General features: G+C 35.4%; 1 protein-coding gene across 1 annotated transcript; it reads right to left on the bottom strand.

The window, feature by feature from the left end:
* Positions 1–2,619: 2,619 nt before the first annotated feature.
* On the bottom strand, positions 2,620–17,468 carry WDR88 (WD repeat domain 88; the record flags this gene model as incomplete). The annotated part of the gene is given in 12 exon segments (XM_009699578.1): positions 2,620–2,757; positions 4,114–4,206; positions 4,594–4,662; positions 6,885–6,985; positions 8,276–8,460; positions 10,981–11,107; positions 12,007–12,064; positions 12,067–12,153; positions 12,654–12,717; positions 14,557–14,645; positions 17,359–17,390; positions 17,393–17,468. Coding segments are annotated over 12 exon segments (1,119 nt in total), but the record flags the coding sequence as incomplete, so codon positions are not given.
* Positions 17,469–18,048: the final 580 nt, after the last annotated feature.

Below are 18,048 nucleotides of genomic sequence, written 5' to 3' on the forward strand. Positions count from 1 at the left end.
AGCTCTGCCAAGGTTCAGACACGCAGCTGCAGCTCAGGGGCCGAACGGACCTTGGTCCTACAGCTACGAACAGCCTGGAAAAGAACGGCTGCGACCGCCGCCCTGCAGACATACTTCTCTGCGTGTGACTGGAAATTGCACGCGTGTCTTGGCATTTGTTTTGGCACAACACATGTAAAGACTGAAGGAAAATACATATATATCAGAATTTCAAAAAAACACATTTAAGCAAGATTGCTTACGGTTAGGCTCCAGTCCTGCCTTATCCCGGTGTCTTGATTACCCAAGGCTCACAGCAGAAGATACCAAGGGAAGATCGGGCCTCAATTACATGCTGCAATCATCTATAATGATGCAAAAATTAAACCACAGTATGCATACGCACACACTGCTTATGTGCTTTATGATCTGTGCACACACATAACGCTAGAGTGCCTGACCAAACACGCACGTGTTCGTACAAGCTAAATAACTAGAAAAAGTGATTCGAGTAGTTTTCTACACAGCTAATTGTTATTCTTCACACAGAATTGATGCTGCCACCAATAAAACACCGTCCCTCAGGGCCCCAGCCCTTTAGGCTCTTACCTGCACAGGGCATCAAACGAGGATGCACCACACCAAGGAACTGATGGCCTTACCAGGTAGGAATGAGCCATGAGCGAACATGGAGCCTGGCCCACAACCCAAGGCTACCAGCAAAGGATTATCTTCATGAATAGACCTGATTACACCCCTGGAGTGTAAGGAGAACCTGCAAAGCGTAGAGATTGCTTTGGCAATTTAACAGGCATCTAAGACATATTTACAGCCAAATTATAGATGTTATTCTTCAAATAACTCCTACAGAAGGACAGCCACACTGACTTGGTCTAAAACAGTCTTACAACTTTCTGATCAGGTAAGAAAGGGGACTGAGTGAATTAGTCAAACTACAAGAGTACAAGAGCCAGAAAACATGCAGCTAAATCTCCAGCTTATGAATTGCCCGTAATTACCACATTCTCCGCAAAACCTATGCTGCATACAAATATAAGCCTACTGCTGCAGGTAAGCTCAGTTCAGGGCTGAAGACAAGCTGACTCACATGGCACACAAGCACTGAACAGGTGATGGAAACGGATAGAAAACAGCAATAAGTAATAAAACCAGAATGCAAGAATTCGTTTTTCCGTGTTTTTCTTCAATTTGGGAAACAAAAAGAGGATTCATTCAAAAGAAAATTTTCAACCTATTCACATTACTACTGCAAAATGAACCAAGCCTCTATAGAGCAACTGCTTCTTTTCCTGTTTCAGCGGAAAAAAATGGAGCTTTGATTTTTCCAGCCAGAAAGGATAAAGAAAGAAACAAAGAACAGTTTCAATTCTAATATAACATTAATTATTCTATGATTGATCTTTTCTAACATATAGAAATTAGTTCAGTATTACTAACTACATTGAAGCCAAATTAATTCAGCTCTAAAAACGTGTATATTTTGTGATGTTTTTTAAAAAAAAAAAAAAAACAGTGAACAGGAGGAGCATAGACACAGTGTTTTCTTTTAGCCTCTGTAACAAAGGAATAATATTTAATTAAGGAGTAAAGAGGGGAAAAGAATGCTGGAAAAGAATGCTGGAAAATAATACAGCCTATCACCTAATACTTATTCAAAGCCATAAATCCACACAAAACATACTATTCTCGATAAATAATTTTCATTTAAGCTGGACTCAATTGTAATTGTTGCTACACAATTCACATAATGTAAACAAGGAAGGGAAAAAAAAAAATTCTACCTACTTGGATTTCTTTGTATTCCACAGCTTAACTGTATTCCAGGCTGTCATATGCCCAGTTCCAACTATTTTCCCCACTTTAAGTTCCTTTTAGAAAGAAATGTTGAAAAGGTTGAAAACACTATTTTTAGAAATAAGGTTTCTAAACATTTTGAAACACTTAATCTTTATTAATTGACATTCTCACATATACTGAATAGATACAATTGCGGTTGCTCCTAAGAAAGGGTAGAAAAAATACCATGCTCCTTGTTGGAGGGAGCCTTTATTACACAGAATTAATTTGTGCTGTATCATGTCAGACATGAACCACAACTTACCCTAAATGCCTGAAAGCTCCTTTACAAATTTTTTCTAAGGGGTATGGCAACAAGTTCAAAAAAAGTTCATGGTCTTATTCATGGTTTTACTCATGAAATTCTCATGTCCACTGACAGCAAAGATTCTTTGTTTGCCATAGTAAAGAACAGTTTCTCTAAAGGATGGAAGGAAACCTGTCAATAATTTACATAACTATATATTTTCTTTAGTAAATTGAACTTGGAACTAGTGTATTCATTTAAAACAGTTAGAATTTCCCAAAGGACAAGTAAGTAATTTTATTCTCTAGTACCATGCAGCATAAATAAGATTTCTGCTCCTGGGGATTTTATTCTTTACCCAATACATCACAGCTATTTAATGGATTAGTGCAATGTATTTTATTATTCTTCATACAGGATACTACAGTAGAGCAAGGTTAGCGGAAAGTCTTAGCTTTATACGTGTTTTACATAAAGATGTACAGACACTCCATTTATACTTAAATGTGTTAACATCCTAAGACTGCTAAATTAATTTAAAGATCAGGCAAAACAGAAAGTGGCAATGGCCAAATTTTTCTCACTGGAGACAACAGACAACGGAATACACTCTTGGATATCGTTCCAGAGCTGCTACGTTGCAGGCATAAGAAAGGTTTTTCACATTCTTCACACTGGTGTAAATATAACAAACAATGGCATTTCAATTAATCATCTGTGACAGATGTGCACGATTTCACTCATGAAGGTACAGCTCTATATACACACATATACCGAGGCCTGATTTCTGAGATGCACTGAGTGCATATAGCTGTTGCAGACTTGATACAGACAGTGCTGCTCAAAATTCCTTCCTGTGATCAAAGGTTTGGAGCTTTTTTCCCCCCTGAATAAAACTATATTTTATGTGAACTCTGATTTTTGTTTTTTCAACTAATACAGTATCATACTTTACTTTTTGGGTGGCTTGATGGGTATCTAGTTTTTAGCTGTTCTGTCTTGGTGATTAACACTTTTTTTTTTACCTGACCATTTTCTGACTAAAGGAGACATGTAGAAAGAAAAATGTAAAAGGAAGGAAAATTGATACATAACAATAATTTTAGATTAAATATTAACCCACTGTAGTCAGTACAAAGAAGTTTTTCTGCTGACTACAGAGTCAACATAACACTGATTCCTAATTCACTACTTGTGAAACTATTTACAAAAAAATTGAGACATTTTTCTAATTGTTTGGTATGCTTTAAGTATTGCTAAAATGCACCAAAAAATCGTTTCCTGAACCAGTTTTAACCATATTCTCAAATTTCTGTAACTGATACTTTTAGGAATATACACATTTTCACTGCTGGCACATTTATAAAACTTATTTAAAAGCTTGAAAAGCTGCTCACTGCTTTTGAATACCTGCTATTCAACAAAAAAGTCTGGTAAAAATATTATAGAAATAAGAAAAAAAAAATAGTTCTTTTTCATGCAATTTCACTTAATGGTTATTGACAAGGAGGAAAATACACACAAGACCTTGCAAATCCACTATCAAAACCAGTTGAGGGACTGTAATAAAAAGCATGTTTCAATAGCATTAAGCTTGTTAATATTCTTCTTTCCTAACACCTATTTATAATTAATATTTTAGAGGTCAGAATATATACAGTCTCAGCTTTAAAAAGACACTCCTCAGAATTCGTATAAGCTGATTTATGTCCAGAAGCACATGAATATTATTACCTGCCTTGATTTAGTAATACTCCTATATAAGTGGCCAATTACTCTGCAGAACCATCAGGTGTAGAAAACCAAAATATGTTTATTTTTAAAAGTACACATATGTGACTGTGTTGTCTAAAAACAAAAATGCACCAGTATATGAAAATTGGTGTCCTCACCAAAATAAATTTTTTTAAGTACTGTTATTACTACATCCCAGTCCCAAAAAAGGATTTGACAATTTTTGCAAAGAGAGAATAAACACAAACACTTCTGAATGAAGTATGAGGCATGGTTAAAAACTGAAGCAACAGAACCTGAGCAATTTTTGAGCCTCTTGCTTTTCTGATTTCTGTCACTGAAGGAATATCATCCATCTTTTCAATATTCCACAATCTCAAAGCAGAATCCTGAGAAAAAGATGCCGTTATTTTGATGTATTTGCATATTACTAAAAGCATGATTTACATAATTTCCATAAGGATGAAATCTCATGAGATGAGCCCTCTCAATATGAAAGCTAAACTCTCTCATATTTAAATATCACGTCTTTGGAAACAATCTTTAGCTATCTTAAACTGCCCGCACATCTTAAAATAACCAAAAATAAACATACTTATCAAATTCTAAAGATTTTCTGTAATTACTTGAGGTAAATACTGATTACAACTTTAGCACTTTTATGAGCAACTTGAGCACTGTTAAATTTCATCCAAAAAAAGCTGAAAACAAGGGATGAAATCTTCACATCCATTTATAAGTTATCTCCTGAAAACACACTAGGAATTAGTGATTACCTTGGAGGCTGAAAGAATCCATTTCTTGTTTTTGCTAATCGCAACAGCTGTCACCCAGTCCCAATGACCCTACAGTAAAGCAAAATTACCTGTAACACAAGAAAAAACCTTTATTATTATAATAAAAACAACTAGTTGTACCATAAATCCATTTTGAAATGCAGAGAGAAAATTCTTATCTAGACTGCCTCATATCCAGTCAAGAAAAAATGTAGCTATGAAGTTCATACTTTCCTACATATAACCTGAAAACAGTGACTGTTACCGTCTCTGGTAAGCAACCAGAAGAATGACAGCTACACAGTTTCCATGGGTTTAAGCTCCATTTAAGCATAGGTCTTTTCTATTTTTTAAATAGTTTAATAAAGAATTGTAAAGAGACAGTTGACTTCTAATACTCATTACCTAAAAAAAAAATCTTCAGGCTGTTTATCATGTGATAATGTAGGAACAGCTGTGGGAACAGACAGCAGCTTCCCCCCATTTTAAGGGAAGCAGAGCAATTGTGAAAGCAGGCCAAGTTGAGCAGCTGTATCCGATATCCTCGTTCTGACAACAGCAGCACAGCTGATTTGAGGTTAACAGCACTGAGTCACCATAAGAATAGAAACAGGTTAAAATCTAAAATGAGTTATTTACTCCAGCTAGGGAAGCTATTCAAATATGATGGTATTAACAGATAAAATTCCTAGAGTTTAGGAAGGCATGGTGTCATTTTGATAGACAAATGCCACACCTGAGAAATACAATAAAAAGATGAACATGTATTTTTCCAGCACAGAGCAGCAGTCAAACATGCACATATAAAAAGTGGTTTTTATAGCAGAATCTTTAAAACATGTTTTTAAATTTAGTTATGAGCCCAGAATATAATTATACCAAGGCACAGATACTAAACTGGAATTCTCCATAGTTACGAAGACATTAGCATTTAAACAGATGCCTTCTTTTTTATGAGAAACTGATTTACTTACAGTGACTGCTGTGAACTGGGAAATTTGCAGTAGATGTATTATGTAAAGCACCGATGCTGGTGGAGAATGTGTACTGCTACTGCTCAAAAGGTTTAATCAGTACAGTTCCAATTCCACAGGGTACGTAAGCTTACATTTAAGGTAACAGATGTGAGACACAGGTTTATGAGCTCTCCTACATGAAGATGCTATCTTGAACATGACAGCAGCTGAAAACGATTTTTAAACCCAAGGTTTTGAAGGAAAACGGTCTTTTCTGAGATCTTCCAGGTGGGTTTGATCATGAGTGTTTTAACTAAGCCTTGAATAGCATATGCAGTAAGTAAAAAAGCAGAAGTCCATTAAAATCGTATTTTCATAAGATAGGAAAGAGCCAAGGCTGAGAATCTGAACTCTGACATTGCTTGACTTCTGTGAAATGAGTATTTGCAAAATGCATGCACATAACTTTATGAATACTGTTAATCCTTTTCTTTGACCCACATGCCTGATGATCATTAGTTCAAGTCTTGTGGATTGTTTCCAGTAAAATAAGAAATTAATGAAAGGTATCGTAATACAATAAGGTAGGTTTGCAAAAAATAAAGTCATGATGGCACAAAAAAAAAAAGCCTAAGTAGAGTTGGACTTGGTTTTTTTATTTTATGCAGGTATTACTTAGCGCCTCAAATTTTGGGTAGTATTACCATGGATATGGAAGAAGAGAGAAGGCCTAGCTCTAAGCAGGCTGAATACCGAACAGCTACTTAATTTACAGAATTGTCCACTGTAAAAAGTGCTGTAACATGTTGGACCACATCCCCATCACTATAAGCAGTACTGTAAACTATGTAACCTAGGGACTGAGCTAAGCTTGACAACCTTAACACCGATATTTATATTTTTTTTGAATGCTTCCCTTTTAATGTACTGTTTTCTGTGGACATAAGGAAGCATGTAAACATAGAGATACACAGGAGTGTGACATTTGAAAACTAATATATGCACTATCCAGGCTCTTGTTACTTGCTGGAAGAAACTCTCTTCTAAAACATAGGTACAACTCCATTCAGTATAATCCTTTAATGAGCTTGTTCATAAAAAGTGAAATGTAATAGCTTATTAATAACTGACTTGACAAAGGTAGTGTCTTTGTAGCTAATTGTATAAGAATATACTGTTCTAGGAAATTAAATCACACAAATCCAGGCTATATTCCTGCCTGTATCTAAAAAGGACGGGCAAGGGTATTTGTCAGATAATGAAATATACAATGCTTTTTATACAATACATTTTACATCTTCTCATCAAACCAGTGACCAAATAAAAGCTCAGTACCTTTAAGCTTAGCTTTTTATAGCCTGCATCTGTATCCCATATAGCTATAGTTTTGTCATATCCACAAGACACAAGTGCAAAATCAGAATACTATGTTTTAGCTTTGCTTTGTCATACAGACTAATAAAAGCGGCTCTTTCTAACAGTGAGTCAGACTTTATAAAAAAAAAATTAAATAATGAGCTCTTAGTCATGCCTTAACAAGGCAGCAGAAGTTCCTTTTGGCTACTTCTTGTTAATGTTCTCAATTTTGTAAATATTAATACATAAATTTAGCAAACACAACCGAGTGGAAAAAACCATACATGAAAATTTTGTTGACTGTGAATAAAAATAAAAAAGTAGAGTTTAGGGCAGAAAGCATGCTTTCAGATTGCAATATTCACAGGCCTATCTGCATTTGCACATCTTCAAGCCACAGGTACATTTTTCCCCACAGAGCTGCTATTTATTTATTTGAGTTGCCTACCTCAGAAGGCGCTCTTTGGGTATGACTGCAGATCAACCTGCTGTCAGCAGCTCAGGGGTCATCTTTACTGGAGTATTCAGATGTGAAGTTGCAAAAGAAAACAGCCAATTAGATCACAACGTACAGAAATTCGTATTAGTCCATCCCAGTGAAGGTAAGAGAAGCTGTTCCAGCACAGCACCAGTTTGCAGTAAAACTAATTTCATGTTGTGGAGGGACTAGGAGCTGTCTATCACCTAGTGAAAGGAATGGAACTAGGGCAGTAAGAAATAGCTCCCCACTACCTCCACTCAGATATAGGTAAACTGGGGAGTCTATTTCTTCCTCTTCTCCTCCTATTCATCCAAGCATCAAGGAGACATCAAGTTCCAGGGGCGAAATTGCCCTGCTATAACTCATAAATATCATCTACTTTGAACATGGTAGTTTATGTGCTCCATCAGCGTAGCTGAGAACATCCATCAAGTTTTTCAGAAGTACATTACTAGCATATGTTTTTTGGGCTGTGAAGAAATAGTACTTTGGGGGTACTAACAAAGACACATTTTCCTAATTATTACAGATCAGTATAGTATTTACTGAACATGCTTTTTCAACTAACTAATGTTAGGAGAATATCGGCAAGTGCTAAGTTAATCTTCTAACATAGTATTGTACTTCTACTCCATTATGATCTTTTTATTATGCCTCTTGATGAGTGTATCAATTAAGCAAGCATTCCAGTTCCCTGGTTAACTCAGAACACAGACTATCAAATTCAATTTACTTATCACATGGACATAATTTTCTCATAATTAAACACGTTATCTTGGAAATGATGAACTAATTACCTACATGATTAGAGTGGTCACTCGTGGTTTATCTGAGATGTCCTACACATAGGTATTGAGATACGTCATGCACTAGTATTAAGATAACTCACCATTTTGGCTAAAAAGGCAGGAACTAACAGAACCCTCATGTCCTTGGTTCAAGGAAATGAGTTCATGACACCGAAATTCTCCTGTCTTTATATCCCATATTTTTAAGCTTTTGTCCCAGGATGCTGTGCACAAGTAATGACCATCAGAGGTAAAGCAGCAATCTGAGATAGCATTGTTGTGTCCCCTGAAACACAGATGAAAAACACAGGAAGAGCGAGCTTTTGTAACCATTACAAGTCTCTCAAAAAGCCTCCTGCAACACTGAGCACCCTGTCTCCACCCAGTAAAGCATCATAAGCATATTCTGAATTTTAACTATAGGAATAGTTCTGTAAAGTCTCTGGAGCTGCTTACAACCTCACAGCCAGCATGGGCCTAAAACCCTTATTGGATTAGGTCATTTTGCAGGATTGAACCCTAGCTGTTAAGTGACAAGTGATCAGATATTTTTTTTTGTTGAATGCAGCTTAACAAGAAATTGTTCAGCAGCTACAGCATGACCACATTTTACTAAAAGTAAATTGCAAAAAAAAGCCACACGTTTTTCATTAAATAAATAGCATGCGTCTATCTCTACATGTAAATTTCAACTCAAACGTTCAGAGGAAAAAGATCAAACTATTTTAGATTAAAGTCTAATTTTGGAAGCAGCAATACCCATCAGAAAAGAAATCTGGATGTTCCAGAACTGGCTGAGGACTCTAGTCCTTCCTGAAATCTACAGTGGGGAAAGGATTATGAGCATCTCTTACAGGAAACAATGCTGTAGTCACTGCAATTTAAAAGAAACATTACGATGTTCCAGATTGAATTTCCCATCCAAAGTAATTCCTAATCTCTCAAAGACAATTTTATTACAATGTTTAAAGGCAGACTCACTCTCTGATTATTAAGAATTCAAAGCTAAATTGGTTGAGTTTATTTAAAGCCATTGTTATTTTTAACAGTTGATTTGACATCTCTGTTGTTGCATACTTCCTTCTTAAAATGATAACAATATCCTAAATTGACATAATGTTTTTACTCTATTACTGACTTCAGCAAGAGATTTAGAGTTTAGCATGTGAAGGCTCAGGGGATCATACTGAGCAAGGCTTCTGGCACTAGGCATGACCTTCTCCAAAAGCACGTAAGGGAAAATGATCTGGAAAAATGATCTCTGTACTCAGAGAGTGGCCATAATTGGTTCACTGTGAAAATGAAAGTACACAGTGAGCTGGGGTCCACAGCATCTGTCCTGAATCCAGTGCTACCTCATACTTCCAATCCCAATGTAGATAATGAGATAAAGAGTACAGACACAAAATGAAGCCAAAGAGGGTCTGCAGTTATACAAGGGAGAAGATTAAAATTAAAAATTATCTTCACAAATTGAGTAAATTATCAAGAAAATAAAAGGGTTATAACAGTCTCTATAGGAAACAATGCTGTCATCACTGCAGTTTGTAGGAGTCTTACAATTATTAATCAATTATCTAATACGTGTGCTGCCTGATCAGGTCAATTTTGTCAAGTCAGATATTCTGTAGTAACATACAAATAATCAACTGCACAGATAAGGGGTGAGAACAATGGACTACATCACAGTTCTGAAACAAAAGGATGCAACAAATACTGAATCCTCTCCACCATCATGCTGTCAAAAAAAGAGTAAATCTCATTCAGGATGTATGAACATAAACATATCCACAGAGAAGCATGTAATAATAATTTCTATTTTTTTTCCAGTTAGAGGGAATACTGTTTACATTATGGTGCCATATAATTCGAGAAAAATGTGGGCCAATTGGAAAGATCTCAGAGATCAACAACAACAATCAGTAAAATAGGAAATAATAATTAAATATTAAATTAATAAGAATGGTGTAATCTACTGAAAAGATGACTTGGCAGATACAATAGAAGTTCTTGGATATATATAAAAATGTAGAAGAAAACAAGCGAATCATCTGATCTCCATGTCTGAAGTGGACCTAAACAGAAACATGTGAGCTTCAGTTGCAGCCAAAATAGTCCACCTTAGAAAAATCTTTCTAAAGATTAACACAGTGAGACAATAGAACAGATTGTTTGGAAGTCTGTGAGGTCTTCGCTGGAGCTTATTAGGAGCAGAGTAGATCATCCTGTGGTTGCCCTGAGGCCCATGAATTTTATGAAGGGCTAAGGTGATCTGGTTGCAGTGCAAAACCTAATTATCACAAAATATTCTGTAAGAACTCATGATTAATTACCAATTCCCAACATCTAGATATATTTTCTCCTTTTCCTTGGTATTATTTTTGCTCCACTCCATAATGTTTTTAAAGACTTCACTATTCTAAGTAATATTTTATCTTCTCATTTGTCAATGATTATATATTTTTCCTAATTAGTAGAAATTAGAACGAGAAGTTTACCCTGGAGTACCATATTGCATATGCTATCTTCTGCCTCTATCTATACCCAAGAACCTAGAAACTCTTAAAAAATAGCACTAGAAACGCTTACAGTCATCAAAATACAATTTCCAATTATTTACAGCAGGAAGCTTGAGTGGACCACTTTATTCACACTTTCTATATATGTCATTTGCTTGCATATTACTTTATTTAGTTCAACAATTATTGTTCATTTTCTCTAGTACAAATCTTAGCATAAATCTCACTGCTAATTGTGAAAGATGCAAATAATGCCATGGATAATTAACTATAGTATTGTTTCTTACTCATTAATTGTAATTGAGGAGGATCATGTTATCATATCCCATAGCTTTACGGTCTTATATGATGCTGAAGTCACTCTTTGGTTATCAGGGTCAAAACAACATCTTGTGATTGTACTTTTGTGATGCCCTATATAAGAAAACATCAAGTGAGACTATTAGTTATTTTGAATAATTACATCTGAATCTCAGAACACAGGTCTGGTCTGAAAGGCAGGACTACCCATAGCATCAGTGTATTTCCAAAACACTGTAATTGGAAAATTGCTTTTTCACCAGCTAGGACACCTCCTCACCTACCTCTCAATGAAAGAGAGGGCTCATAGTTACTGCAGATAGTATGAAATATTAACCTGTACCCAGGCACTCAACATACACAGTTAACGTAAATTTACATGCTGCCCTGTAGTAACTTATTTGTCTGTTGCATTCCTGAAAATAAGTCCGGAAGTGTGGCCTCACAATGCCAATGACAATTAACTGCTCAGACTCTCGGGCAGCACTCAAGCAGGTAATTATACTTTAAGAATGCAAATAGCTCCTTTAAAATAATGTAAACAAAATATGTCCTGATAGTGTCACTTAACAGAGATAGTTCTAATAAAGGTATTACAATCCGTTTTTAAATCCAAATGATTTTACCATCAGGCTCTGATTCACAGGAGTACATTAACCATATGCCAATTTAACATTTGTAAGACTGCTCATATATTTTGAAGCTGATTCTGCAGGTATGGCAAACTCGCTGACTTGCAGTCCTGAGTGGAAGTCTCACAGGGCTGAGATCTCACTAGTGAAATTACCTTCAGAGGGAAATGAATCATTGTTGGTCTAATTTTGGCCCATTACCTCCTTTTTATAACCTTATTCTGAAAAATACTGGGTTTAATGTCTTACAGATAAGTTTCTTTTGCCTTTCTCAAGTAAGGATATTTGAACTGAACTGAATTCATTAATTTTCTCAATTTAAAAAAAAAAAAAAAAAAATCAAGAGCTGCATAAACAAGATGTAAAAGTCGTAAGTCTTACCTTGGATATGTGTCACTACTGTTGCACTTATTGTATCAAAAACATATATGGTATTTTCTTATTTTCTTTGTCTGAACCAGATACCACATATCTACTATCACAAGAAATATTACATGAAGTTACAATGCCTTCATGTTCTACTGTCCGCTAAAGAGAAAATAAAGAAAAAAAAGGTTTTAGAAACATGCTTGAGGGTTAGACAGAGTTTTATAGCAGACTTTCTATAATCTGTAAGCAGATTCAGAAAGAAAGCTTTTGATATTATTTTGTTTTGGTTAAAGCTGACAGATGTCTTTATATCCAATTTTTCTATTTTTTGCATTAGCAATAAACTTAAAATTAGACAAGACCACCCTGTTCAAATCCTAAAATGTTAATTTAATCAATCTTAAATGCATCTTCTGAGACAGCTTACTATTATCACACCCATTTGTATCTGAAGTAACTGAGGTATTCATCAAGGGACTTACCCAAGATCAAGCAATTATCAGTACCAAAACTAGGACTAAAAATCAAGCCTACCTACTCTAACTATATTGTGTTGTGCAAACAAAGAATGTTGTGTTTTCTTATTTATCAGTAACAAAGCAATAAATCTGAATTTTACACTTGTACCTTCTGCAAGATGCATTCAAAAGGATACATACAAGTATTTTTCCTGTTTCCATATCCCAAGCCTTGACAGTGTTATCATATGATGATGTTACCACTCTAAAAATGATGTTAATGAAAACAGCAATGTTTTCACTTAAAAGAAGGTATTTTAAAAAAAAGATGACAATATTTAATTCTGACAATGATTTGACATGCTCACACCCACTAACTTAAATAGATTTTAAAAGGCTACAGCAAAAATTATTGCTTAGCTTAGTTGATAAAAGGATTATTTATATTTCAGATAGAAAAAACCCTCATGTATGTAATATTCAGTGCAAGCAGTCAAGTCAATTTAATTTCATCCATGACAAGATATTTAATTATTTCTAATGTTAGAATAATTTTAAAGCCGTTATGGTGCCTTTTCTTCAATGAAGTGTTCCTGTCAGTAGGGTTTTTTGGATTTTCTGTGGTTATGTTGCTGGGTAACCCTCTACCACAAACGCTGCTCTGCACAAACACAAAGCCACATTAGACAACAAAGCTATTCAATAAAGTTTAGTGAAACTGGCAGGTTTCCATTAAATGGGAAGTCAAAAATTTTTCCCTCACATAGTTTTATTAAAATATTCCCAAATATCTAAAGTAATATTTACATTGAAAGTCACTGAATGTAACAAACATTTTTAGTACCATTGTGGCTTTTTATTTTGATAAAGTTCATAAAAAGTTCATATACATTTTGCCCAAGAAACTCGATGTATTAACATTCTAATAACTAAAAATACAATTACACTATTAAAATCTTTTTATTTTCTCCATAGGCATATACTTCCTGCAGCCAACACAACCTCTGTCTACTCCTAAACGGAAACACGTAATGCAAAAGACCATGTGAAGTTTATGAACTGGTAGCGGTTTTGATTGGAAAGTGGTTTCCAGGGCTGTACACAATGGTATTTTACTTGCTGTTTGGAAATTTTTTAAAAAAACCCATGCAATTGCAATAGGCAGTGTAGCACGTGTATTATTCAGCCATCAAAAAACTAATCAGTCAACCCTACAGTCCAATAAAAATTGATTTAAACTATGACTTAATGATGAAATATGCCAGAAATAGTACCTCTGGAGGCACTGCATGACCTACTTAACCGAATGTTAATACATGCTGCGGTTGTTTTAACTATTATGTCCACAGATTGACACTGGAATAAGATGCATTTCTTCTTTAATTGACAAGACAGGCTTAATGGAAAGGCTATAGAATATTAATAAACAATACAGACAGAGAGAACTTTTATGAAGGTATAAATCTCACTGACAGATGAACCCTGAACCATGGCTAATTCAATGTTGTTCTTTTATACAAGTGATATATATTTATATACCCCTTTCAGAACATATGGCAAAGATAGACTTCCAGCCCCATATAACTCAGGAACAGAATTAGACAAGTCCTTTGCCCTAAAAGAGGACACAATCTATCAGACTATTCCAACATGCATTTAAGACAACGAAAAGAGTCCTGTTTAATTTGGCAGACATCATATGCAAAATAGAAAAGATTTAAGAGTTTCTGTATAAATTGTAAGTGAGAACAAGGTCAGATTCATGGTAGTTCATGTGGATGAAAGAGTCTGGCAATAAACAAGTCTGCTAGCAGAGTATGGACAGCATAAATGAAAGTGCAAGGATGGGGAGAAGGAGGAGGAGTGTATGGAGGAAGCAAGATGCAAGACAAAATTGTAACAAAATGACTTACGGAGCACAAAAGTAAGCAAAAGAAGTTTTACTTTGATGTAATACAAGTTAGGAAAACATAGGAAGGACTGAAAAAGTAACTTACTTGTTCTAAATTTTGCGCCGAGCGTTTCCACATACACTGAAATTGAACCTTGAAATCACAAAAAACATCACCTTTTTTTTAAATAAATTAAGATAGAAAATGGTCACCTTCTGTCATCAGGAGTAAAGTTGCACTCAGAAATTGGGGCGGTGTGTTCTTTTTCAAAAACTTGAATAGGAAAACCTTTCTCAACATTCTTGACTAAATCCAAATGAGTTTGATTAGGAAGTGCTTTGCCACATTGTAAAAAAATACAAAGCATCATGAAATAAGGGAAAACAAAACTTGTGAAATCAGTAGAGTTAGTCTTACTTTAGTTACTCTTACAATCTCAGAGCTTTAAGTGATTTCGGGAAAGGACTACCTTTTAGTCACATGTGTATAACGTTCAAAGCAAAGTGCAGTCCTAACCCACGAGTAAAGCCTTGAAGTTCTTTAGTAATACAAATACGAATCAAATTTTACAAATAGATCACAGTGCCTGACTGTAAACATCAAAACAAAAAAAAAAAAAAACAGGATAGCTGACATGCAGAATAACTCACAGATCAAAGTATCACAGGATCAGTCATCATATCTTCATCTAGGTAAATAATCTTCTATTTCCATGATTAACCCAATTATTTCAATTAGATTTTTGTTTGCATAAGTACCAAGAGGTTTTGGAATCAATCTGGAAGCAGGCAACATAAACTCCCTTCATTGTGTATGCATTCTTTCATTTGTCTTCAATATGAGAATAAAATCTTGCACCTCTGACTACTACTCCCCTTTTTAACATCAACTGTCAAGTCTCAGATCTAGAGCTGCTTCCTTACAAGGACTTTCACTTGGAGGAGCTATCCTGCTAACCTGGCAGCTCTTGATAACACACAAAACTGGAGTAGAAGTAAATTTATATTTCACTTATTTTCTGAATGTGTGTCAATGCACTACAGGCCTAACAAGTGACGCTAGAATCATTACGAATGTCTCTAAAACCAAAGGAAAAAAAAAATAGATCAAAGTTACTATATGTTCTTGTTCTATTTTTCTTGAGTCAAAAAGGCCTTGCAGTCACAACTGGCCTTCCAGACTTATCTAGTCTTTGTCCACTATGCGTGCTATCAATCTTTGTTTTCCAAAAGATGTGTGGACTGTCAGTGAGATACTGTCTGTTCTCAAGAGGAACTTCAAATGCTTTCTCAGTAACTCAATCATTTGATATCTACTCTTTTGGGGGGGGAAAGAGAGAGAGAGAGAACACCCCAAAGTGAAATTGTCAGGGCTGGCCTATCCCCCCCACAATCAAGTACTCTCCTGAAATCTATTTGCTTCAGCTGTTCCTGCAGAGGAGGAAATTAGGCTTGTGCAGACAAAATTAATCTCATCAAAATAAATGAACATAATCTTGCCTATACATTGCTATCAGAAAGTTCCCAATACTCAGGCAAATACTTTTAGATAGATTCTGAAAATTAAGTATCGCTCAACAAGTGTTGAATAAATTTTTCTTGGATAAAAATTATAAAGACAAAATTTCTTAGACAGATTAACCCTTCCACACTTCAGGCAAGTGGCACATTACACCCTTTCAAGCAACAACAACATTCATGGATCTACTGTGCTTAAAAGAATTAATGGATTATCTTCTTATTTTCAGGTCTTGATTTCAGTTTATTTACATGAAAGACAGCTGAATAACCTTTTGCTAAAGATGGAAAAATACAAGTTCCAGTTCTGAGTTCAGACAAAGCAGGAAAGTTTGGAACTGTCATCCTGACAGTTATTAAACTGTAAATGTCATGACTAACACGCCAAGATACTTATTTTTATTTCTCCTGTCAACAATATTTGCATAAGATCTGCACATGGTTATTCACTTTGGAACTGATCAATAAAAGACAGGACTTTTTCTCATTCTAGACTTCCTGATTTCTTGGATCTAGCCCTCCACAGCTCTTGGATAACATAATGGTACTCACCTGCAAATTGCCTGGAGTTTTTACACTTTTGGGGTTCTTGGGCTTTTTCAGTATGTCTGAAAAAAAAGTTTGGATTATGGTAGAAACCTAGTAGTGCATTGTAGTAATGCATGTAGTAGTGCATTGGTAAGAAGTTAACACTTTAGATCTTTTATAAAATTATTTCATCTGTATTCATATCATATTAAGGCATTACTATAACTCATTACCAAGTCTTGAATTAAGTCGTGACTGTTTAATATATGCCAGATCTCAATGCCTGCAATCTATTTAGCATTTCCTTGTCATTTCCTTGCATAAAATTCAAGGGCTCATGTAACTGTATGTCTCCAAGCTGTCATTTAGACCAAATTTAGATTTGATCACCCAGAATCTGTACACTTCTCCAGCTCAGATCTTGTCATTGCCCTGCCCAGGGTGCCTGGAATTTTAGGGAAACCCCAGCTAACTACACAAAACTTGGACAAGCAAGAAAATAAAGGGTGCAAATCAAGATTTAAATAAAAGGAAAGGGCAAGCAACAAGTATAAAAACACCATGGCCATGCTGGTAACAACTATGTGATCCCTAACTTCTATTTCTCCACAAACATCCACATACATAGACAAGTCAGAAAAAGGAACTTTCAGGAGAAAAAGAGTAAGCTTGGTGTATCAACTTACAGTTTTAAAATATTAATAAACTAGAGCTCTGATTCAGTGTATGCTACATATGCTTACAAGAGTCACCCTTTAGTGTTGAAGAATGTGTTCAAAGTATGAAACAGGAGTTCTATTTATCTGTGACTGCAAAACATTTGCAGTTGCTATTTTTAAACTTCAGTAAAATATATTCAGAAGGCTCCTTGATGATTCAGTTGATCTTCATGCCTGTATAACATTCCTTGTTTGATTTCAGCTTTAAGATTTTTTTTTGTAATTTGTTGTTGTTGCATTCATAACATACCCAGAGCTTCACTGTTCTATCATAACAGCATAAAGTATTTTCGTGTCTTCAAAGCAAAAATGGCAGGAGCTCACAGTATTGCTGTGTCCTCTCAGAACTTTAAATTGGATCTGTAAAGGAACAAAGCAAAGTTTAGGAATATTTTTCCTTGAAATTATTTTTGACAGCTTATCCACGAGGGGGAGTATGAAAGCAAGAACCAGAAGAGCGTATTGAAGATCCACTTGTCTGAGAAGAGTTCGCATCCTTTCCTTGGTACTAGCTTGGAGGAGGTTTACCAAATCTGGTTCAGAAAGAAAGGTTCCTGGATGTGGATTTTATTTTTATTTTTCTGGAGGCGAAGGAGGTTTGTTTTGGTTTAGTTTCCCAATTCTTCTTCCTCTCATGAAAAGTAATATTTATCTTTAAATCTCATTAAGTCTCTCGCAAGTCTTTCAAACACTTGTTTCCTTGATTCTGGCCCATCAAAGGGCAGCACATCAAGCTCTTAGGCCACATATTTTAGCCAAGACCGTTACAAACCTTGCCAAAGATACTTTGAAAAGGCTTTTCTTCAGTCATGTGGGAGTTTGCTCCTGACTGTCCAGCACACGTTTGGGTGAACAGAGCTAACAAAAAACCAGCTGCGAAGAGCACTGGCCACACCTAAAGTGACAGAGAGCTTTCCAACCCTCAGCTTCCAGCAGCCCC

The sequence above is a fragment of the Cariama cristata genome, unplaced genomic scaffold (genome assembly GCF_000690535.1).
Source record: "Cariama cristata isolate BGI_N322 unplaced genomic scaffold, ASM69053v1 scaffold16874, whole genome shotgun sequence".
In the NCBI taxonomy this organism is placed as follows: Eukaryota; Metazoa; Chordata; class Aves; order Cariamiformes; family Cariamidae; genus Cariama; species Cariama cristata.